The sequence below is a fragment of the Podarcis filfolensis genome (assembly GCF_964270895.1).
Source record: "Podarcis filfolensis genome assembly, chromosome: 8".
Taxonomy (NCBI): domain Eukaryota; kingdom Metazoa; phylum Chordata; class Lepidosauria; order Squamata; family Lacertidae; genus Podarcis; species Podarcis filfolensis.
Window position 1 is genome coordinate 32182428 of NC_139611.1, and position 23617 is coordinate 32206044.

Here is a 23617-nt window from a genome sequence, read left to right on the forward strand (position 1 = left end):
CAAGAAAGTAAGACAATATTGAACCAGGAGATATCAGCACAAGAAATAGAAGATGCCATTCAAGGCATGACGCTGGGCAAATCCCCCGGACCGGATGGACTGACTTCCAAATATTACAAAGTTTTGAAGGAAGGGTTGATACAATCTCTGAAGGAAGTCTGCAATGAGATTATGGAGGGGAAAAGGGCACCCGATACGTGGAGAGAGGCCTACATTACACTTATACCAAAGACAGAGACTGAAAAGACCCAACTTAAAAACTACCGACCCATCTCGTTATTGAATGTGGATTACAAAATCTTTGCTGACATTTTAGCAAAGAGACTGAAAAGAGTTTTGATGGAGGAGATTCACGGGGACCAAGCGGGCTTTCTCCCAAAAAGGCATTTGTCGGATAACGTAAGGAATATAATTGACATTTTGGAAAAGCTGGAAGTGAATATAAACACTAAGGCTGTTTTGATATTTGTGGATGCCGAGAAAGCCTTTGATAACATTTCTTGGAGTTTTATGTTGAAGAACCTCCGGGGGATGGGGGTAGGCCAAGGGTTTGAGAATGGTATAGGTGCAATATACTCTGAACAGAAGGCGAAACTAATTGTAAATAATGTGGTTACAGAAGAGTTCAAGATTGAAAAAGGGACACGTCAGGGGTGCCCTATCTCCCCACTACTTTTTATATCGGTCCTGGAGGTTTTGCTTAATATGATTAGGAGGGACCAGTTGGTTAAAGGGATTCAGGTCGGAGCTAAACAATATAAACTGAGAGCATTTGCAGATGATTTAGTACTTACATTGCAAGAGCCAGAAGCTAGCACGAAAAGAGTTTTGGAAATAATTCAAGAGTTTGGTCAAATGGCAGGATTTAAATTGAATAAGTCTAAGACAAAGGTTTTGGAGAAAAATTTGACACAGATAGAAAAAGAAAGGTTTCAGAACGAGACAGGGTTGACTGTGGTTAAAAAAGTGAAATATTTGGGTATAAATATGACAGCTAAAAATGTGAATTTGTTTAAAGATAATTATGAAAAAACTTGGAGAGAAGTGAAAAAAGATTTGGAGATTTGGTCCAACTTAAAGCTTTCCTTGTTAGGCCGTATTGCAGTTATAAAAATGAATGTATTGCCAAGAATGTTGTTTTTGTTCCAAGCATTGCAAATAATTGATAAAATGGATTGTTTCAAGAAGTGGCAAAAAGACATATCTAAATTTGTCTGGCAGGGCAAAAAGCCCAGAATTAAATTTAAGATATTAACGGATTCAAAGGAAAGAGGGGGGTTTGCCCTGCCAGACTTTAAATTGTACTATGAAGCGGCAGCTTTCTGCTGGCTGAAAGAATGGCTGCTTCTTGAAAACACAGACATTTTGGATTTGGAAGGTTTTAACAATATTTTTGGGTGGCATGCATATTTGTGGTATGACAAGGTTAAAGCACATAAAAGTTTTAAAAATCATATTGTCAGAAAAGCACTATTAAATGTCTGGGTTAGATATAAAGACTTGCTGGAAAATAAAACTCCAAGGTGGCTGTCGCCAATGGAAGCTAAGGCAGTTAAAAAGTTAAATATGGAGTCCAAGTGGCCAAGATACTGGGAAATTTTGGAAAAGGAAGGGGACAAACTGAGATTGCAGAGTTTTGAGAAATTAAAAGGGAAGGTGAGAGACTGGTTGCACTATCACCAAATAAATGAAGCGTTTAAACTGGACAGTAAAATTGGCTTCCAGGTGGAAAAATCAAAATTGGAGACAGAACTGTTAGAACCCAGTACTAAGAATTTGTCAAAAATGTACAATTTGCTGCTGAAATGGAATACACAAGATGAAACGGTTAAATCGGCCATGATTAAATGGGCTCAGGACATTGGTCATAATATTTTGTTTGCTGATTGGGAAAAGTTGTGGACCACCGGGATGAAATTTACGGCATGTAATGCCTTAAGAGAAAACATTATGAAAATGATATATAGGTGGTACATAACCCCAGTCAAGCTTGCAAAGATTTACCATTTGCCTGACAATAAATGTTGGAAATGTAAAGAAACTGAAGGTACATTTTTTCATCTTTGGTGGACTTGCCCGAAGATTAAGGTATTCTGGGAAATGATCTATAATGAACTTAAAAAGGTATTTAAATATACTTTCCCCAAGAAACCAGAGGCCTTTCTCTTGGGTATTGTCGGCCAAGGGGTGTTAAAGACGGATATAACTTTCTTTATGTATGCTACAACAGCAGCTAGAATACTCATTGCGAAGTACTGGAAGACGCAAGAGCTACCCACACTGGAAGAATGGCAGATGAAGGTGATAGACTACATGGGTTTGGCAGAAATGACGAGCAGAATCCGAAACCAGGGAAGAGAAGCAGCGCAAGAAGAATGGAAAAAATGTAAAGACTATTTAAAGAAATATTACAAAATTAATGAAAGTTAGAATGATGCTGGACTGGAAAGTAAATGGTTACTATTAGCTATGGTTAAGACAAGGAGAATAAGGAAGACTAGTCTAAATTTAAATTAAAATAAGGGAAGATTTGCTGAACAATCGATAAGAATTTGGAATACAGAAAAGGGAGGCATGAGGAAGTCGGGGAAGAAAGGTATAAGAAATTAGGATATGAAATGATACATGTTTTTTGTTCTGTTTTTGTCTTTGTATGTTTATGTATGTTGTGTTTATATGGAAAAATGAAAGAGTCCCAAGGTCAGAGAGATAAGGCTAGAGGGGCACATTCTACCCCTGGGACTGCAATAGAAGATCAGCTCATAACGACACTTTGGAGGGCCAAGCTATTTTGTTTCTTAAACAAGGAATGAAAGCGAAAGAATGCAACCAACTTGCAATGTTCAGCTTCCTGGGAAGCAACTTGCATAGCTGGCAAACGTCCCAAAGCAGAGAGCCAGGTTTCCCCCCTTCCCCTGCCCAACCACGACTTAAGAACATCAGAAGAGCTCTGTGTATAGTCTAAAAAATAAGGCTTGAAATGATCCTTGCACAGTTTTGCCCCTAGCAACAAGTTTTCTCCCCAGCAACCGACTTCTCTATTAGACATGCTCTGAAAGAGGTGGCTGTTACTCTGTCCAGAGCAGACAGGAAGGAAGGATTCTCTGTACATAGTTTTTTACTTTGTTTTCCTTAGACCAGCAGTTGTATAAGTTGTATAAGTTGTAACGCTAACTCTTCAAGTTAAATATTTTAAGCAGAACTAGAATGGGTGAGATGTTCACTCTCACGTGGGAATTTACCAGCAGATGAGCTGAACTGAGAAAGAAGATCCTGGAAGACTTTCTGGGCCGCTTTGCAGACAGGAAAAGGAACCTCAAATGATTGGCAAACTGCACGGAAACCCTGTTGGATCAGACCAAGGGCCATCTAACTCAGCATCTTGGGTCTCAAGAGCTGCTGGAGACTGCGACTGTGCTCTGGTCCTGCTTGCCAGCTTTCCATAGGGGCATCAGCTTGGTCCACTGTGAGAACAGGATGCTGGCCTGATCCAGCAGGCTCCTCTTATATTCTTAATATAGCCATGGCAACTAGCAGCCATTGACAGCCTTATCCTCCCATGAATTTGCCTAATCTGCTTAGAAGGCTGCCCAAGTTGGGAGCCATTGCTGTTATCAGAGGTGAAACTGGCAGCTCTCCATTTACACTCCACCGTCTTCCATCTTGGAACCAAGGCGGTGCACACAGGGGTCTTAGGTGACCTCTTCCAGGCACTAATTGCACCTGCTGCTGCTGCTGCTGCCCTCAGGTGACCTCAGCCCATGCCTGGGGACCAGGCAGCTTTGCTCCAGTGTCTGCCTACCAAACACACACAACACACTTATGAAAGCTCCACTTCCGCCCCACCAGGCTCCTTACTCTGTCTGTTCCCCGTCATCAGGCAAGATGTTCCGTGTGCACTGAAGGAGATAGTTGCGCAGAAACAGGCCCCTCAGAGGATGCTGGACACCACGACACATTTCCACCAGGTCTTTTAAGATATCCTTCCTGGACTGAGGGAAGGACTTCACGTAGACAACCCCAACAGTTATGAGTAAATATCTAGCGGAGGAGAGAGGAGAAAGAGAAACTGTTAAGGATACTTAAGTGAAATCACAGAAGCAAAAGCAACCTGCTTGTACGCTGTACTCTCTGGATGTTTTGGACTACAACTCCCATCGTGTGGTTGTTATGGGTGATGGGAGTTGTAGTCCAAAACATCTGCCCAAGGCCACTTAGTTCCTGCCCACCGAACAATGCTCCCTTCTACCACAGGAAAATTTCAGGTGATATGGAAAAGCTACTGCAGTTGCAGAAAGAAGATTACTGGTCCCAGAACACAATACATCACCCTCGATTCTTAGTTACTTACAGCCGCGGGATGATGTTTCCAGCATACTGCACCAGTTCATAGAGATCCGTCACCTTCCTTCCCTTGGCAAACTCATCTGTCAGGTACACCTCCAGGTAGTGCAGCTCATCGGAGATCGCCATATCTTTTCCTTGTGGTTAAGGATACAGACTAGAGCAGCAGGTAGGTGATGTGCTGTGTGGGTGTGTGACTACCCAGAAATACCAAGGGAAAATCAGTAGCCCTTGAAGAGTTCAGAATTTAAAGCAGGTGAAGGGGACAGCCGGAAGGAAGGCGCTGACATTTTAGAGGGCAAGAAGCTCAAGTCTTCAAGCAGAGATAGCTAGGCAAGAGGAAGAGGGAAAGACTTTGAAATCCAATGGTTCCCAAAATGAGTTGTACCAACCTCTGCAGGTGGTGTGATTACCTAGGAGACAAGGGAGTGGCAGGGAGTGCTGGAGATATAAATAACTGTTAGCTGGTATCAACTTCATCAATTTTGCTGAATTAATTCAACTCAATGGTTCAACTGGACTTTGAATAAATGTGCACGTAAATGTTATTATTTGGAATTTTATTATGTTCTTATTATCCCTAGTGAGTCGTGCAGACCGCTGTTCTGAATGCTTTTAATAGGAATGAGGGCACTGGGGATGAGTTTGTGGAACCAAGGGGGCGGTGGCCTGAAAAAGTTTGGGAACCACTGTGCTAACCCAACCTTGAGAAATGTAATAAATAATACAGTTCTGGATTCCCTTGCATGGGAGCAGGGAGTTGGATCATACGCTGAGCAAGAAAATCGCTCCCATGGTACTTCCATCTGCAGGTGTTGTTCCAGGTTCCCTCGCTCCCTATCACCATCACCCCAAACAAGACTCAGCTAGCCGCAAGGTAAGTCTCAAGAGGATACAGAGCTCATAATAGCTCTTTGGGGAAAGCATCGAAGTCCGCAGCTCACCAAGCATGTTAGAGGCATGTTTCAGGGCATCCATTAGTTTGTTCTTGTCCTAACAAAACAAAACATTTAAAAGTAAGATTATTGGTCGCACGTCTCATTTCCCAATTAGTTCCCCCGCCCCGCCATGCAAGAGTCATACACAGACATGCACCTGGCAGTGATTGCCTTTTGTAACTTTCAGGAATATCCAGTGCTCTGGAGGTCAAGGAGCAACCTGCCAATTCACCCTTCCAGAACAGCCCGAAATATATTTTTGATATGACGTCTAGGCCACTATTTTGAATAGACATCCAAAGGCAGTTTTACAGCAGTAAGATTATATCCAAAGATAAATAAAATTAAAACACAAAACACAAATAAAACAGCAGAAGCTGAAAAGACAATGCCTGTCAGAAATCAATGAATTGAGAAGAATAAGAAATGTAATTTTATGCTTAAAAATGGTTGGAAAGGCAGCCTTGTAGACCCTTTGGGGAAGAGAACTCCAGAGCGTCAGCCTGTGGTGTTCTGCATTCCCTTGCAGAGAAGGGATCCAGGACGGGTCTCCTTGGCAGACCTTAGTAAGTGGTAGCTTCATTGGGGAGATGGCGCTCCTTAACAAACACTGGGCCAGGTGTTGCTGCGCCCATCCTCAACGACCGCTGGCTGAGGATGATGGGAATTGTAGTCCAACAACATCTGGGGGACGACTGAGGTTGAAGAACTCTGGGCCCAAACTATTAAGGGAATCAAGCCCCACAGTTCTTACCAAACACCGCTTCATTTGGAAGGACTGGACCTTGACAGCTTGAATGGCTTCATCCAGGAGCTTCTCTTGCTCATCCTGAGGAGACTGCTGTGTAGTCGGCTAGGAAAAAGGGGTAAGGGAAACAGGTGATTACTTCCTACCAAGAACATAGGAGCAGGAGCTGCTGGGTCAGAGTGATATTCCACCTAGTCCATCACCCCGCTTCCCCCAACCAGAAACCAATCAGAAACCTTCAAGCCCTCCTTGTAGGCTTCTAGGAAGCTACCATTCTCCCCTGCTGTTGCTCCCCAGCAATTCATTTCCACTGGCGTGCAATCTTCAAACAACGCAGGATCCCTATACCTCTGCTGCCTGATGGACATCCTTTCATTTGCTTTATTGGGCTTCATTACTGTATGGTTGGGGATCTACACTGCAACCTTGTAGTGAAGGGCAGAAACTTCTTAAATAAGTAGGTCACATGGCTAAATACTGTTTATACAGTTCCATTCCACTTGGAACAACTCTCCTTTCATAATTGTAGCGATTCAATCTCTTCTCATAACTGTATATCATACTGTTGTAACCCCACCTAGAACCTTATGGAAAGGGGCTGGAGGGGCTCTTTTAAGCCAGCAGCTAATCACCCTCTCCTCCCTAAATTCGTCTAATTCTCTTTTAAAATAATCTGAGTTTAGGGGCCCAGGAGCTCATCTCCTGGCAACCAATTTCTTAAGTTAATTATCCATTGTGGGAATAAGCTAATGGTGAGTTCTTGTGGGACCAACACTACTGATCAGTAATGGAGAATGCTGCACTTAGCTGCCCAAGAGTAGGCAAAGACAACCAGAAGCTAGGATCAGCAAGGACCTGGGACTGCAGATGTAAAAGTAGAAAGTCAATTCTGGCCATAGAGAAGCACACTCTCACCCCACCCACCGGCCAAAGAACTGAAAGCTGTGGGGCTGGACGTGCGGTCTTTGTTTGCCCTGTATTGGTGCAATCTGTTGTAAGCCACCTTGAGGATTCCTTGATTGAATGGCAAGACATAAGCACCTCACAGTAAGTGAATAAGGTCCTGCAGAGTGTCAACACATGGGATTTTCTTCCAAGGTAGCACAAGAAAGTCCAGCCTAGAAAGGATTTCACATGTCTTGCAAAGTTTCCTTGTTTCCATTTAATGAAATGCCAATACAGCCAACTTTTATAATGGTTTTATTTTTCTTGGTTACCACATTCAATGATTTACCAAAATTCCAGAGGAAATGCATTTATTTTAGTGTAGAAAGCCAATTTCGGTATGTTCCAAGTATATTATTTTGAATAATTGTACTCTGTACAAGTCTAAAAGCAAAGTACATTTGCTTTTAGAAGTCCATGCTGTTATATTCTCCCCGCCCCCGCATCTTTCAGTAATCTTAAAAAATATATTCTATAGCCATATGTATACTGACAGCTAACAATCATGACTCATTTCCCTCATTTCTTGAAAACACGCCCAACACTCTTAGTTTATATTTTTAAAAGTGCATCATTTAAGACACATTTTCAGGACAACCTGACAATCTAAGTTTTCAAACAATGCAACATAAAACATAAAACACAGTGGAGACCCAAACTGCAAGCTTGTCTCTACTTAAAAAGTAAAGCCCATTTAGTTCACTCAATCTCAGGTGAGTGAGTACAGGGCTGCAATCTAAATATTCTTGTATTCCTCAACTTTGGGTCCCGAGAGGTTGTTAGACTACAATTCCCATCATCCTCAGCTAGCTTAGCCGATCACCAGAGATAATGGGAGTTGTAGTCCAGCAACATCTGGGGACTTAGGGTTGAAGAACACTGTCTTCACCCAGCCTTCACCAAACTGGTACCCTTCTGCACAATTGTGCTGGCTGGAGCGGATGGGAGTTGGGAGTCCAAACTGGTGCCCTCCAGATGTTTTGGTATCCAACTCCCATCAGCCCCTGCTGGCATGGTCCAGCTACTCTATGTCAAGGCCTCTGAATGTCCCCATAAGCAAATGTGTTTCTAGCCGACACCCAAAGACCATTAACCTGATTTGCTTTATTGTACTTTCATATTCTGGAAGCCACCCTGGGAATTCTGGTGGTGGGGAGAAGTATATATCCTGATAAATTAACTATATAAATTACAGTTGGCGCCGGATGAATAGAAATGGGGAGGGTTCCAGAAACGAGGATGTCACCCATGTCACATCTGATGGTGCAGGCACCAAGAGGAAGACCTTCAATGATGGTCGTAACAGCCAGCAAGGCAATCAACCACACAGACAAATTAATCATCACTCTTGGTCCAGCCATTTCAACAAGCTCCTTGAGTGAAGATGATTTATCTCTGCTCTGATCTGAAGATTATTCATCCCTACCATTTTCAAACACACTCAGAGCTTTTAAGTTTCTCAGCTCAAGATTCAATAGTGTTCCTGACCTCCAACCATCTACCTCAGTGATGGCCAAACTTGGCCCTCCAGCTGTTTTGAGACTACAACTCCTATCATCCCTAGCTAACAGGACCAGTGGTCAGGGGTGATGGGAATTGTAGTCCCAAAACAGCTAGAGGGCCAAGTTTGGCCATCACTGATCTACCTCAATGCCAGCTTTTCCATACAGCTGCATAATGCAGTCTTCCTCAAAGTGATACTCATCAGATGTTTTGGATTACAAATGCCATCAGCCCCAGCCAGTGCTTCCAAAAGGTGGGGATGGTGGTTGTTGTCCAATAATCTCTGGAAGACTCCATGTTGGCTATCCCAACACCAGAGGAAGAGGTCTCTTTGGGCTCAAAGAAGGCGCCTTTCCAACAAAAGAATGGTACACAAGAAAGCTACCCAAATCAAGGAGTTCCTGTTTGCACAAACTTATGTAGGGCTTGGGGGGGGGGTTGCAATTAGCATATATATCAAACCTGGTTGTTGATCGAGGTAACTTTTTCATTGTTCTGATGTTCTAACAATTTTAAAATATTTGCACAGTATTTGACCACTCAGATGCCCAACCGCTGATGCAACACCTAACAAGGTCTTAAGTCACACATGGTAACAAAAAATATAAACGACTCCAAGGCATGAATGGCTCTCTCACGAGCCCATCAAATTCATAACCTTTACTGTTGACCCAGATTTCACATTTGTTCCTCTCTTTTGTATGTTATTTCTGTATCTGCATATGAAGAAGTTTCCATGTACACAAAGCACCCAATGTAAGAGCAGGGAACCTTTGGACTGCCAGATGTTGCCAGACCCCCATTTCCCATCAGCCCTACCCTAACATCTCAGTATTTTAAGGTGCTGCAAGACTCTGTACTTACTAGGGCACTACTAGATAGTGTGGGGCTTACTTCTGAGTAGGCTCCCACAGGATGGCAGCATTAGTCATGAAGGAAGCCACACCTGGGGCTATTTACTGCTTACCTATTCTGGAAAAAGTATTTGCTAGCTAAGCAGGGCCTTTGCAGCTCCACATGAACTTGAGACTTCCTTAATTCAAATGGTCTTTTAATTTAGCAGTTTAAATTACTTTAGTTGTAGAGTGCAATTCTAAGCACACTTCTTGAAGATAATAAACCCCCATTGAGCTCAATAGTAAACATACTTAGGATTGTGCTCAACTTCTTTTTTTGAAGTGTGTATTGTGGGGGTTTAAAAAATAAATGTTTTATGCTGTACACTGTCCTGAACCTGAAACAATAAAGAGTGGCATTAAAATGTTCAGTTATTGTTGCATTTTTAATATTGATGTGTTATATGCTCGTCCCTTTTCAGAGCCAATCCCTTATAAAGCCATGGAGAAAAATGAACATTACAGTACAAAGCACTGAGTGGCCAAAGGCAGATATGTAAGAGATTCTTAAGATCACCAAAATTCTCTTAAGGAAAGGCATTAGTAAGAAGTTTGGCAGACATTCTCAACGCCTGACGTGAAGGAGTCCAAATAAATATTAACCGGAAAACTTCCACAACTGTGAGGCCACCACCAACAAGGTCTTCTGGTGAATGCTAATGAACCTAACCAAATTCTCCAGTCAGTACACAAGCACATATCTAAGTCTTGGATTACAGGCAGTATCACAGGAGTGCAGGCAATCTTAAAGTAATTCATTCCCAACCAATTTAGGGTAGCCTTCCCCAACAATGTGCCCTCCCATCAGTCCAGGTCAGCACAGCTGCGCTACCTGGGAATTACAGCCCAAAACATCTCTAGAGCAACAGCAGGGAACCTGAGCTACAACTCCCAAAGTCTTAGCAAGCATGCCCAATGGTCAGAGACCACGGAAGTTGTTCTTCAGCAACATCTGGAGGGTCAAAGGTCACCCACACCTGTTCCAGAGGTTGAGGAAAGGTGGGCTTGGGGGGCTTAAAGGTTAATACCAGCCCTTTTGAGTTGCGCTGAGAAACACACCAGCAGTCAGCACAACTAAACACAAAAGTCATGTCGCGTGTTCAAACCTCCCGTCCCGTTCACTTTTAGCGCCCCGACAGCTTCCTTTGGCAGCAACTGAAGTTCCCCAAGCCGTCTTCAAGATGCAGCCCCACGGAAAGCACATTGCAGTAGTCCAGCTCTGCAGTTTCATTCTGACTGCAATGCACCCAAAGAACACTTAACGTTGGCGATATAAATAGACCCAATTAACTGATAAGGCTTAATAGATTTAACTGAGGAGGGGGGTGAATAACCAACAACAGCCAGGCCAACAGCCTTGCCCCATAGAAAGGACTGCGGAGGAGGAGGAGGCCTGAGCAGCCCCTCTTGCCAGGGCGACCCCCACCCCTCTTTACCACCCCCTTCTTTTTTTCTTACTCACCATAGTGGCGCGTCGCTCACTGCAACCCCCGCAGCGCTTGCAACAAACCCCCTCCTAGCTAGGCGCCTGCTCAGCCGCCCCCCCACTTCCCACCACTGTCATGTGACAAAGGAAACCCGCTCGGGACCCCGCCTCTTTTTCTTCTACTCTCGCTCCCCATTGGCCGAAAGCCGAAGAGGGAAGGCTCCCTTCCGCTGCAGTGATTGGCTTTCGGGAGCAGCGACGGACGCTCCGCTCCGCCAATAGGGCCTCCACGCTCCTCGGGCTCGTCTTCCTGACTGATTAGGTGCCTCTTCACCAGCCCTTCCTCCTGGACAGCTGTAATAGGATGGAACGGCGCTACGTCACGTTCCGGAGAAGGAAGGAAGGAAGGGAAGGAGTGGGTTGAGGAGAGCCTCCGGCGAGTGACAGCAGAGGAGTGGGTGGAGCCAGGGAGGGAACGTTCGGAGAGGCAGCCGAGCGTTCGAAAGGGGCGCGGCAAGCGTGTCGCAACGTTCCCGGCAGGCTTTGAAGGTGTCGCGTCGTTCCATGCGCGCGCGGGAAAGCAAAGGAGGATCGTAGCAGTGGAGGCGTAGGCTGAGTTTAGCGGGCCGGGAATGGAGCGCGAAGTGATCCAGTGTTTGGCTTCCAAGCTGGGCGTCACTGCGCCCGGAGTTATCAGGTGAATTGGGGGCAGGGGGTTTTATTTTATTTCATTCATTCATTCATTGAATTTTTGTATTTGTTTATTTAAAGGCCTTTGGTATTTTATTATCTGTGGCCTCCTTGAAGTTAGAGGGATGTTTTAATCCTGCCTTAAAAATAACTTTTAGATTTTTCTTTGTCCCCCCCACCCCTTTTATGCCGGTTCTAATGTATGTGTTCGTTTACGTATTGTCGTTTTGAGTTACGGGGAGGAGGTGGCAGGGAGCGACCAATAAATTAACAATGATGGTTTATTTCTATCCCATCCTTCAAAGGGAGGCAAACAGACACACCGTTATTTAAAAGCAAAGAGAAAAGTTAAGTCCTCTGGGTCCTTTCCCAAATGTTCAGACCTGTATAAACCAGCTGCATTCAAATTGGCACAACACAAAAATATTAATTTCATAATAACCTAAAAGTTTCCCTAAACGCTACAAGGGCCCAGTTGTTGGATCGGACTGAAGGCTCTAGCCTTGTGCACGCTGTACTTTTAAAGCATATCCAAAGTGCTTGCTTTCCCTCAAAGGATTCTGGGTATTGTAGTTCCTTAAAGGCTGCTGGGAATTGCAGCTTCATGAGGTGTTAGCTACAGTGCCCTGGATCCTTTGCAGGAAAGCATGTGGTTTGAAAGTGCTTTAAAGGTATAGGATATATGCAAGTTCTGTTTGGCTGTCCTGGCTGTGAAAATGGAATTAACCGTCTCTTCTCTTTGCTGTACCACAGAAAAGCTGAAGAGTATCTGCGCCTGTCTCAAGTGAAATGCGCCACCTTGCTGGCTCAGATGACTGCCACAAGCAAAGCTGTGATCTGCCTGGACTTGGCTGCTGCCTTCACAAAGAACCCCGTGGACAAAGTAATAAATACAACCACCTCCACCTCCCCAAGTGATTTTTTCTTAAGCCATCTCTTTTGACTGCACATGGCAACTAGAAACCTTTGCTTCAAATGCAGGATTGGACAGATCTAGGGAAGGGCTGTGTAGTTCAGTGGCTAGAGCATCCAGAAGGGCCCAGGTTCAAGCCCCAGCATCTTCAAATAGAATGCCTCTTATCTGAAACATTGGGAAGCCACTGCCAGTCATTGTACACAATACTCACCTTAGATGAGGTGCATTGGAGATCATAAAAATGGCAGTGAACTGTGCTTGTAGCCTCCTGGTTCTGTTCTTCCCTTCACAGCACCAGTCCCTAAAGAATATCTTTTTCAGGAGGAAGGGAATTGAGATAAGCCAGTGTCGACCATAGTGGGCCTTCAGGGGCCTGGGGGCAGCAGCCTTTGCCTTCCAGCACCCCAGGCGCTGGCACTCTGCATGCCTGCAGGTTTAGATGGGTTTTAACAGGATATCGGACAAATTGGTAGGAAACAGATCCGTCAATGGCTATTGGACGAGATAGTGAGTAGAATGGATCTTGGTGCACTGCAACTTCCATCAGCCTGAGCTGACATAGTCAATTAAGAACATGAGAATAGCCTGCCGGATCACCTACTCCAGCATCCTCTCATAGTGGCCAACCAGGTGCCTGTGGAAAGCCTGAAAGCAGAACTCAAGCAAAACAGCACTCTCCCTTCCTGTGGTTTCCAGAAACTGGCATTCAGAAGCATTGCTGCCTCTGACTGTGGAGACAGATCATAGCCTTCGTGGCTAGTAGCCATTGACAGTCGCCTTCTCCATGATACCTGTTGCTGAAGCACAAGCTGTTAGAGGGGATGCCCTCACATCTTACTTGGGGGCTTCTCATGAGCATCTGGTTGGCTGCTTTGAGTAACTGGGCTGGACTAGGTGGATCTTTTTTGGTCTCATCCAGCTGGGCTCTTATGTTCTTACTGCTTTGGACAGTTAAGCCCCTTGTTATTCTAGCTTTAAGGTGTACCAGATGCTTGGATGTTATAAGACACAGGGTGGCTCTGTGTTGAACCCACCTGCATGATGAAATCTGTACACGCGGCATTCTCACTCTTAACACTAGAATTGCCCACCTACATTGCAAGTCTGATGCACCAATGTCAGACTTGCGATCAAGTTAGCTGTGGGAAGGATCCCAGGCTTGTAACAAGAGCAGAAAACTCAACAGAAGTTAGTTTCTTGTGTGACACACTACACACATCTATGCAAGACCACCTTCCGTTAAGCTAGTCGCACAGAGGAGATCCTTATTTACCCCCGGGCGACTAGGTAAGAGGCTGTTACTTGCAAGGAGAAATTTTCTCATGGTTTTCTGTGCTTTTCTACTCTCTCAAGGCTTATTTAGTGAAACTTTCTGGCATGAACAAGACTACTTACCAGAGCTGCTTGAGGTCCTTTGAGAGCCTCCTGGGTGTGAACTCCAGCCTTGGCATCCGAGATCTGGCTGTTCAGTTTTGCTGCCTGGAGGCAGTGAATATGGCCTCAAAAATATTGCAAAGGTAGGGAATTTTTAAGGAGATCCTGCAGCACAAGCTTTTACCCTTGCTTTTAGGAAATGTCAGCGGGGCAGGCAACAAAACATTCTGGTTTGTAGTACAGGCAACTCCCAGTTTACACTGGGGTTATTTTCCAAGGCACCACATATTTACATGAAATCACGTATATCTGAAACACTATTGAAAAGCCTGCAAGTCCCTTTTTGTGACACTTCCGGGTCACTTCCGGGTTTGGCACAATGTGTTTGTGTGCAGTCACGCACATATCAGATGTGCCTAAAACAATTGCTGCCTATATTCCTGTTCAGAGTTCTAGCCGGAGAGGATACTCTGTATGGATGGTGCTGTTTGGCTGCATCAATTTGCTTTCTGAGAGCTTCACTCCCTTCTAGACAACCTCTGTTAGTGTCGTGACAAAACGGCTGCGGTTTCAGAAAGTGGCTTTGCTCTTTCAGGTATGAATCCAGCCTGCCAGAAGCTCAGAAGATGGATCTCGATTTGTCCAAGTCCTTATTCACCACCGCAGCATTGTTTACTGCTTGCAGGTAAAGTTTGGCCAGGTTCCATTTTGTATTTGGGGTGGGGTTGGTACTAAGAAGTTCTCCTTGTGTTCATTCTGCTCAGGTGATGGGCAGGTGGGGATAGCAACTAGGATTCTGCACCAGGAAGAAATGCAGAGATTGTTTAGGGCAGAAGTTAGCAGCCTTTTTGCCCCAGAGGGCCACACGCAGCAGGGAGTAGGCACTCAAGGGCCACATGCTCATGGCTGGGGCCTGAGCTGATGGTAAATGGAGCCATTCATAGAAGCTTAAGATTGCAGAATTGGAAGGGCTCCAACGGTCACCTAGTCCACCCCCCGCAACACAGGATTTCTCTCTTTCACTCTCTCTCTCTCTCTCTCTCTCTCTCTCACACACACACATTCCCCATCAATATCATGCTGTCCCCAGCCTGCCCAGCAGCTCACAAACAGAGAGGAGTGCAGTTCAATTGAGAAGACAGTACACAAGGATTCCCTACCTAGGATTGTCCTTTCCATCATAATTTCACTTCAAGGAACTCCAGATGTAGATGAACTACAGCACCCATTGTACCTGGCCATGGGTCATGCTTGCTGGGGCTGATGGGGGTTGTAGTTCAGCAGGATCTTTAGGGCACCATTTTTGGCCACCCCTGCGTTTTCTAGATGTCCGGCTTCCTGCAGGCAACTCTTACTTGCTACAGGCAAATGTCTGTTTACAATCAGAGCGAAGAGTATGGTGAAATATTCGGTTGGGTGATCCTTTTGAAAATCAGCCTGCCTCTTCTTGCAGGTGTTTGAAACTTAAAGTGGATAAGAACAAAATGGTAGCTGCGTCTGGGGTGAAGAAAACCATATTTGACCGTCTCCACGGCCAGCTAGAGAAGATAAGCCAGCAAATGGGCCGTACGTATTTCTTATTCATCCCTTGTAGCCTCAGTCCTCTGTCTCCAGCATGTGCAGGTGATAAATTTTACCCATGATCTGAAACGAGGTGGGGAGTCTGTGAAGCTGCTGGATGCCACCTCCCATCATCCCTGAAAATTGGCTAGATGATGGTACCGACTTCCCGCTCTGGTCTAGAAGTCCAGATTTAACATAAACCACACTGAGGAGGTTGTTCTCTTCTTCCAAAGGTGAAAGTGTTCCATTGGCCACGGAGGCCTCCAAACCTCAGGAGACCTTGCTGGAAGGCCTTGGCAAGAACGCTGGTAGGTGAAACTTGACTCGCTCGCCTACTGCTTCTGCAAAACAGGGTCCTTTGTTGGAAACTTGGGAGCCAGGCTCTAAGAACAGCTTCAGTGATAGGAAAGTGATCTCAGCTGTGTTAGATGAACCAGTTTGGGGCGTCCAGGGTTGGTAAAAGTCAAAGAGTCATCTTGCTGTTTTTATAGCGATATTTAGAGCAATGTTTTGTTGTTTTTATTAGTCGCTTTCTAAACAACCAATGTGCGGTAAAGATAGTTAAAAACACAAAAACAGCCAATACATTTAAAACCAAACTAAGACCATACAGAGTAGTCCTTGCGGCAGTGACCTTTTCGTCCAGCTGGGAAGGTTTTTCAGAACTAAAACGTCTTCGGTTGTTTCTGGAAAGTACAGAGTGTATCTCCCCAGGAAAGGCTATTCCAGACAACAGGGGCAGCCACACTAAAAGCCCTGCTCCGAGTTACTGTTTGAGCAGGGTTCTGAGATCTTTGGAACTTGCAGGATAAACTCTCCCACAGACCGTAGCAATCTACTATGTCGTAGTAGAATCTACTATGTCCTAACCTAGTCCTAAGTTGTAAAGGGCCTTATTATGTTAGTACCAAGACCTTCAACTTGGCAATGTATCAATAGGCATAAAACTGTAATACCCCGATTTTGGCGACATTCCACGACATACCATATTTTATATATTTATAGATAGACCCTGTTATCTTCTGGTCTGTGTAAAGGCCACAGGAGCTGGTGTGTGCATCCATGTGCTGTAGGTGAGGAACAGGTACCACTGGCTGGATTCTTGGCTCCACGCAGACACACATGTGGAACAGCTTTGATAGGTGTGGTTAGCCACCCATCTGTCATTCACCTGACTGTCATGCTGGCATGGTGCTTTGCGAGCATCTGTGATCAGCAGTGCCTGCAAACCATGCAGGAACTACTTTGTTACCTGTTACACAACTGATGCCAGGTACAGGACAGGTGGACGTGGCTTGGCCCAAAAAAAAGGCCCATGGACCAAATAGAGAATTTAATTAGGTTTCAGGGCTGGGGGTTCCCCCATCCCCACGGCTTTTCTAAGCCAACCATCTCCTGCAAGACCTTTGCCCACCCTCACAGTTCATGCTGAGCCCCTGCCTCTGAGTTAATGTCTGCAGCAGGAAACAGGTTCCTCCAGTGATGGACGTGTTTTGCTTTCAAGTCAGACATAACTGTGTTTCTTAAGCAATTGTGCAAAGCCACATTCCAGGCCTGGAAGATTGGGTCCACGTTTTGTCTAAGGCAACCAGATGTGGGAACCTGGCAAAAGCTAAACTAGTCATGATTCGGGCAGTGCCTGGATGGGCTCCATTTTGAATTCTGAAACAGCAGGCAGGATATAAATAAGAGTAAAATAAAAAGGGAAGACAGGGACACACTAGTCATCTTGATTCTCCACAAACATTAGAAATGGGAATTAATCAAGAGAACTCTCTGCCACATCTATTGCTCCCTTTATTTCCAGTGTTGTGCCATTGCTTATCTAGCTAAAGCATTTGCTATCTATCCACAAGAGGGAGGTGTCTGCAAGCTCAAAGGAGCCCCAAGGTTTGCAGACATATAGCAGAAGTGGTGCTAATACTTGTCCTCCATGTTAAATAAGATTGACTGGCCTCCGTGCTGTGGAGCCCTCATCCAACGGAGATTCATCAAGCATTTTCCCTTATGAATTTCCAGCATCTATTGAAAGCCTTTATTCATGCCAGCAGGCCTATGCAGCTGTCTGAAAGGTCCCTTGAGCAACCAGACCTTTTAATGATTGTTTTGCATTTCTTTTATTACTATTTTAATGTGGTTGCACACTGCCCCGATGCTTTGCAAGAAGGCAGGACTATAAATACTTTCATATGTAAATATATCTTTGGGTGGGGGGAGAACTTGACTGAGAGGGTGGAGCAAGTCCTTAACCAGCTAGAAGTATACTTGATTTGGGTTCTTCCAGACTACTTGTACGAGCATCTTCTCCAGTCTTGTCTCTCTTTTCCACTCCACGACAGCAAATGAAACGGAAGCAGAGGCCCCTCGCAAGCGTCCGAAAATTGAAACGGAGGCAAAAGAAGAGTATGAAGAATGGAAGAGGAGAATTTTGGAAAGTGCGGCTAAATCACAAAGGGACAGTGTTTGACCTGAGCAGGCAGCTCTTCTGGGATTTTTAGAATCAGTGGTATTTTTAGGCCAGCAACCTTAGTGATGATTTTTCTTGGGCACTGGTTTGAGCGCGCACACTTCCCAGCTGGGTGCTGTAGCGCAAAACATGGATTGTGGGAATTGGCCTCTGCTTCCTCCCCTGGAGGCTTCTGGGATGAGTGCAGAAAGCCCGCCCTACTGATTGGTTCTCCTTGGTCAGGAGGGCTACACTACTGAAATGGCCCTCAAAATGTGTGGGCTCTTTATTTTGCTGTTAAGGGCCTGTGTGAACTCCATGTTATATTGTTCAAGGAAGCTTGGGACTGTTTTTACAGTAAGAAAGAGCTTCTGTGCCGCAGCTCAGATTTTTGGAGGTGGAGGGAACCTTGCGTGTTACAACAAATTCTGGATTTGGCAATCCAGGCATCTCAACCATAACCATGCTTGCTCAGGCGTAAACCATTATTTGCAATGGAAGTTGCTTCCCCGGAAGACACTTCAAATCAGGGTGCAAAGATTTGGTATCTGAATATGCCTGCTGCCAACTCATTCCCACTTCCAAAATCTTTTTAGACAACACAATTTTTAACTTCACATTTTTACTCTGTCTCTCAGGTTTATTTTTATTGTGGCTTTGTGTAAGACATCACTCCCTTGCAGCAACATCAATAAATACTTTTATTTCTATATTTTTTCTTCTCCTTTTTAGTCTTGTTTTACAAATGACAGAGATCAATATACAAATCAGAGTTAGTGTTGTTTCCCTATCTTACTACCAGTCAACCGCATTCCAAATTATCATACGCATGCAGAACTCGTCATTGATGAATCCCCTACGTGGAAGTTTAAAATATGCGTGTCTGAGGCTGCTGAAGGAAGTGCAAAAAAAGAAAACCCGCCCTACTGAGAATAGCCAGTTGGTAGTGTAGTGGTTTAGCATGTTGAATGACAGTTTCTCCACTTTGCAAACAGGCCCCAAAAGGTTGATCTCTAATATATCCTGCCTTCCCCACAAAGTGAGACTGCACCTCCCTCCTTAGGTGTCTTGTAATAAGTCGATAATAACTGATGTTATGGATCACAGCAAACATTTGTGTGGATCACCACAAGCAATTGGGGCTTAAACAGGTGTGTCATCAGGATGTAATTTGTAATTACTGATTTGTGGTAGGTCTATCTGCAAGAATTTCCAACTAAGTAAACATAAAGAAAAAGAATTAATTTGCTGTGGTAGCTGGTTGGTTTTTTTCAACTGCTCATCTTGTCCTCACCAAAAGAGAAGTGTTACTTGGTTGCCTTTTGAGTGTCTGCTGGCTGATTTTAAGAATTTGGAGATCAGCTTCTTGATCTGCAGGAACTTTGATGAACATTCACACTTGTCTGTGTAAGTTGTCCCACTGTGAGGCTCATGTGATGCTTAAGGTAAGTGGTGCTGCCCTCATAGCCACTGTTTTTACACCTGGCTCAGGTGAAGGGACCTCAGTATTATTGTAAAATAGAAAGTAAATCCCGCAAGCCTGAAACATCTCTACCCTCCATCCTGAATTAATATAATTATTTATTGCAACCAGCAGTCGCGACAAAGCGGAAGGAGGCAAATGGGGTCAAGAAGCAGCAGAGGAAGCAAAAGTGTCCAATGGGAAACAAATGTTTGGGAAGATACACAATTTGTTTCATCATACCCACCCAATGTACTAAGCTGAAAGCAAACAGGCTGAAATCAGCTGTAGGCAAGGACACACTGTGTTGCTTTGTTATAGCATACGCCTCACAGTTCTCACAGTTCTCAAACTACTCAAAGGAAACCAGTCCCACTCAGATCGGGTCACTGCTAAGCACTAAGATATAATTAGAGAAATGAAGGTATTATGAGGCACGACTCATGGTCGCTGTCCCCCTCCACAACAGAACCCATTTCCTCCTTGTATAGCAAGTCCCGTTCTATCCTATTAGGGCTCAAAGGCAGAAACTTCAGCACGCTTGTGGCTATGGGATAATGGGAGAGGAGGAAATGCATCCTAATTGCCAAAATAGGTGAGGGTGGGCCAATGGCTAAAAACCAGAGTCCTTCCGTTTTCGGTCTTCTACAACAGGTTATGCAGGATTCTCAGTCATGCTTGGGAACCTCCTCAGCCTGTTGGCAGCGGCCACCACGTAGAAATGCTTCTGCAAAAGAAAACAAACAACACCGGGATGCTAAGAGTGACAGGATTGCGTGTCGTGTCGCACAGGAAGGAGGCGGAGCTGGAAATGGTTTGAATCCTGCTTCATCGTATCGACACTACATCGTATCGACACTACTGGATCAGGCCAATGGCCCATCTAGCCCAGGATGCAAGCACAACAGCCTTCTCCCCACCTGCGATTCTCGGCAACTCTCATTCAGAGGCGTATTGCCTCTTGACAAAGAGGGCCTCACATGCATATGCCCTCTTTCGGCTCACGGGGACCTTTTGGACAGCTTCCTACTCATCTAGCCTGCTGGGTATCCTTTTTCTGCCCAGTTGCCAGCATACCCAATGCCTGGAGGTACCCTGCTGTTAATTGCAACCATTTGGGGCATGTCAAGGTGTTGACAGGCTCAAAGAACAAAGCAGCAGCTGCCTCTGATCTTTGTCACGCAGACAATGCAGAGCGATACCTGAACCCTCCTGGGGAGGCGGGACATGAAATTCTTAATATGAAGATTAAGCAAACGCCTTTTTGCAGTCACTGCCTTTCTTGTGGTTACTCCTCCAGCACTGCAAGCAAGACAGCTCAGATACTGAAGAATAGCAATTGCCATACAGGAGATGTCAGATTCAAATGGATTGGGAACAGAGGGAGTTCCCTTAAACCAGGCATAGGCAAACTCGGCCCTCCAGATGTTTTGAGACTACAACTCTCATCATCCCTGACCACTGGTCCTGTTAGCTAGGGGTGATGGGAGTTGTAGTCCCAAAACACTTGGAGGGTCGAGTTTGCCTATGCCTGCCTTACACCGAGTCAGGTTCTTGGTTCATCTAGCTCAGTGTTGTCTACACTGACCGGCAGCAGATTCCAGGCAGGGTACTCTCCCAGGCCCACCTGGAGATGCTGGGGATTGAACCTAGAACCTCCTGCGTGCAAAGCAGATGTTCCAGGAAATCTGGTAAGAATGTAAGAAAACTCCTGCTGGATCAATCTGTTGTGTTTAGCATAGTGGCCAAGCAGATGTGTTTTGGAAGCCCACAAATGGTGGGCTGGAAGGCAACGGCCATCTCCTGCAGCTGATACTCAGAAGCACACTGACTGCATAAATGCACCATTGTTGCATCAATTATTATTAATTACAGTGGTACCTCTGGTTACGAACTTAATTCATTTTGGAGGTCCGTTCTTAACCTGAAACCGTTCTTAACCTGAGGTACCACTTTAGCTAATGGGGCCTGCTGCGCCGCCACCATGCAATTCCTGTTCTCATCCTGAGGTAAAGTTCTTAACCCAAGGTACTACTTCCGGAGTTGTAACCCGGAGTGTTTGTAACCCAAGGTACCACTGTAATTAAATTTGTCACCTTTTTCGCTATGGCAACTCCAAGCGACTTACAATACTTTAAGCAAAAAACAAAACATGAAGCCTACATAAAACATCCCACCCACTCAAAAAGGCCATAGATAGATAAAAGCTAAAGGCCTGATTAAAAAGGGAAGTTTTTGCCTGGTGCCTAAATACATGTAATCATGGTGCCAGGCGAGCCTCACTGACGTATTACAGAATATGCTTGCTAGCAGAACAGTTGTCTGAAGGCACCCCTGGTCCCAAGTTGTTTAGGGTTTTCATTTCTGAGTAACAAGAACTTGAACATGGCCTGGCAAGCTGAGAGACGCAGCCAGTGGCCATCATGGATGACAACCACAATAACCTTGAATGGTGCTTGGGAAAAGAGTCAGAAGTCAATGCAGAGCTTACTTTCCATTTCCTCTGAGCCATGTAACGCCGTAGTAGCAGCTGAGACCTCAAGCGCACCTTGGACTTCTTGGCTTTGCCAGGCAGGTCTGCCAGCCATTCGTGTTTAAGGCAATTTGCGGCACTTGTTCTGCCACTGTGAAGATACGAGGGAGGGTGGAAGAGAATTTGTGAATGGACACACGAGGTGGAATCTGACCTTCTCTGGAAATGAAACAACAGTCATTCAGCATTAGGCTTGAATGTCTTGTTTGATTATTTTGGAACCAAATGAAAGCAAACAGGTTGCAGGGATGGTCTACATCAGCGGTGGGGAAGCTCTAGCCTGCGGGCCTCTGAATTTGGCCTGCGAGGTTGTTTTGGGCAAATCACACCCACCTGTCAGTCACTGAGATCTGTTATCTATTTTCAAGAATTTTTATTAGTTTTACAAATAAAAAATACAAATAAACACACATCAATAAAGTCATACTGTATGTGGAGATTCTCCAAATCTCGCGACTCCCCCCCCCCCCGTCCATAGACTCTTATTTTAAATATCTACAACTGCATATTAGTCTGTACTCCAGTTTAGATATCGAACCATATTATCCGTAATGTTTTTTACGCTATAGTGGTACCTTGGGTTAAGAACTTAATTCGTTCTGGAGGTCCGTTCTTAACCTGAAACTGTTCTTAACCTGAGGTACCACTAGCTAATGGGGCCTCCTGCTGCCACCATCGCGCGATTTCTGTTCTCATCCTGAAGCAAAGTTCTTAACCCAAGGTACTATTTCTGGGTGAGTCTGTAACCTGAAGCATCTGTAACCCAACGTACCACTGTACAAGTGTGTCAGAATCCTGCTCTTGTTTCCATCTGCTTACAGTGGTCTCCTAGATAACTTACAATTTTTTCCCATTCTTTTATAAAGTTTTTATCCCCTTGGTTTCTGAGTTTTCCAGTCAGCTTTGCCATCTCAGCATAGTCCATCAACTTGGTTTGCCATTATTTTCTGGTAGGGACTTTGTCATCTTTCTAACTTTGGGCCAATCACATCCGCAAGATCTGTTATCTGCAATCTGAGCACCGACTGCTAAGACTGGAAGATAAGGGATCTCTTATTACCTGTATTAGCACTACTGGAGACAAGATTCAGCTTCTTTTAAGACATAGCAGGCACAGACTCGTCTCAGATCTTAATGCTGTAGGTAAGAGACAAGCCTGTGCAGGAATTCTGAATCTGATGCATGCCCTGCCATTAATCAGAAACAACCCACAGAGAGTGCACCAGTCCTGGATTCATCCTTTGGTTTGAGAAAGATTCCATATCTCAGTGTACATGCAGACCAAAGAAGCCCATTCCCCTCCATGGCTTCGGTGCGCAACAGATGGGAAGCAGGTTCATTGGGCACAAAGACAGAGGTGGATTCAGCTGGGTTGAGAATTTTCAAGGGAATCTGGCAGGCTGGGTGATTGTATCCAAGTCAAGGGGTGGCAACAAGAATTATTAGGAATAAATTACTTTTTCAAACGAGAGGCACTGTACCTTTTCTCCTTTATCAGGAGCCTGGAAACAAAGTCTTTTGCTTCTTCCGACACTTGTTCAAACGCTTCCGCATCAAAATCCCAGCTGCAATTGACAATGTAATTCATGGTCTCTGTGTCAGTTTCTCCCAAGAAGGGCGACAAGCCGCTCACACTGAAACAGGAAACCAAGGTGTCATATGGAGACACGCCTGCCTCTTTGCATGTCAGGTGCCTCTCTACCTGGGAGAAAGGTTTCTGAAAAGGCTGTGCAACCTGTCTAGTCTGATACAGTGGAAGACCAGCACAGTGTGCAGGGCCTTCTCGGGGGCTGCTCTAACTCTCTGGAACATTCTGCAAGGGGGCGGCAATCC

The 23617-nt window shown here is 45.0% G+C and overlaps 3 protein-coding genes across 9 annotated transcripts in view; 1 reads left to right on the top strand and 2 right to left on the bottom strand.

Moving 5' to 3' along the window:
- Positions 1 to 10952, bottom strand: part of VPS35 (VPS35 retromer complex component) — a 30072-nt gene extending 19120 nt beyond the window's left edge. Inside the window, exons 1-5 of the mRNA XM_083626038.1 lie at positions 10837 to 10952; positions 6037 to 6135; positions 5241 to 5337; positions 4352 to 4475; positions 3859 to 4041 (exon numbers count right to left, since the gene is read on the bottom strand). Coding sequence (XP_083482164.1) covers positions 3859 to 4041; positions 4352 to 4475; positions 5241 to 5337; positions 6037 to 6135; positions 10837 to 10839 — 506 coding nt within the window. The 5' untranslated portion in view covers positions 10840 to 10952. The remainder of the gene's footprint in view (positions 1 to 3858; positions 4042 to 4351; positions 4476 to 5240; positions 5338 to 6036; positions 6136 to 10836) is intronic.
- A 301-nt stretch (positions 10953 to 11253) lies between these two features.
- On the top strand, positions 11254 to 18499 carry ORC6 (origin recognition complex subunit 6). Its single transcript, XM_083626134.1, has 7 exons — positions 11254 to 11497; positions 12244 to 12373; positions 13760 to 13923; positions 14376 to 14465; positions 15234 to 15346; positions 15577 to 15651; positions 17683 to 18499. The coding sequence occupies exons 1-7, from the start codon at positions 11433 to 11435 to the stop codon at positions 17808 to 17810; spliced, it is 765 nt and encodes a 254-aa protein (XP_083482260.1). The 5' UTR covers positions 11254 to 11432; the 3' UTR covers positions 17811 to 18499.
- An 853-nt stretch (positions 18500 to 19352) lies between these two features.
- The window catches only part of MYLK3 (myosin light chain kinase 3), a 29314-nt gene continuing 25049 nt past the window's right edge, over positions 19353 to 23617 (bottom strand). For all 7 annotated transcript variants that reach the window (XM_083626033.1, XM_083626031.1, XM_083626034.1 and 4 more), the window contains 3 exons: positions 23266 to 23418; positions 21743 to 21875; positions 19353 to 19978 (listed from right to left, as the gene is read on the bottom strand). In XM_083626033.1, coding sequence (XP_083482159.1) covers positions 19907 to 19978; positions 21743 to 21875; positions 23266 to 23418 — 358 coding nt within the window. In that variant the 3' untranslated portion in view covers positions 19353 to 19906. The remainder of the gene's footprint in view (positions 19979 to 21742; positions 21876 to 23265; positions 23419 to 23617) is intronic.

Bases quoted from the DNA above. Each gene is read 5' to 3' on its own strand.
- ORC6 (XM_083626134.1), top strand. From the start codon at position 11,433: ATGGAGCGCGAAGTGATCCAGTGTTTGGCTTCCAAGCTGGGCGTCACT. The intron at 13,924-14,375 runs GTAGGGAATTTT...TTGCTCTTTCAG, and splicing joins GCCTCAAAAATATTGCAAAG to GTATGAATCCAGCCTGCCAG. The intron at 15,347-15,576 runs GTACGTATTTCT...CTTCTTCCAAAG, and splicing joins GATAAGCCAGCAAATGGGCC to GTGAAAGTGTTCCATTGGCC.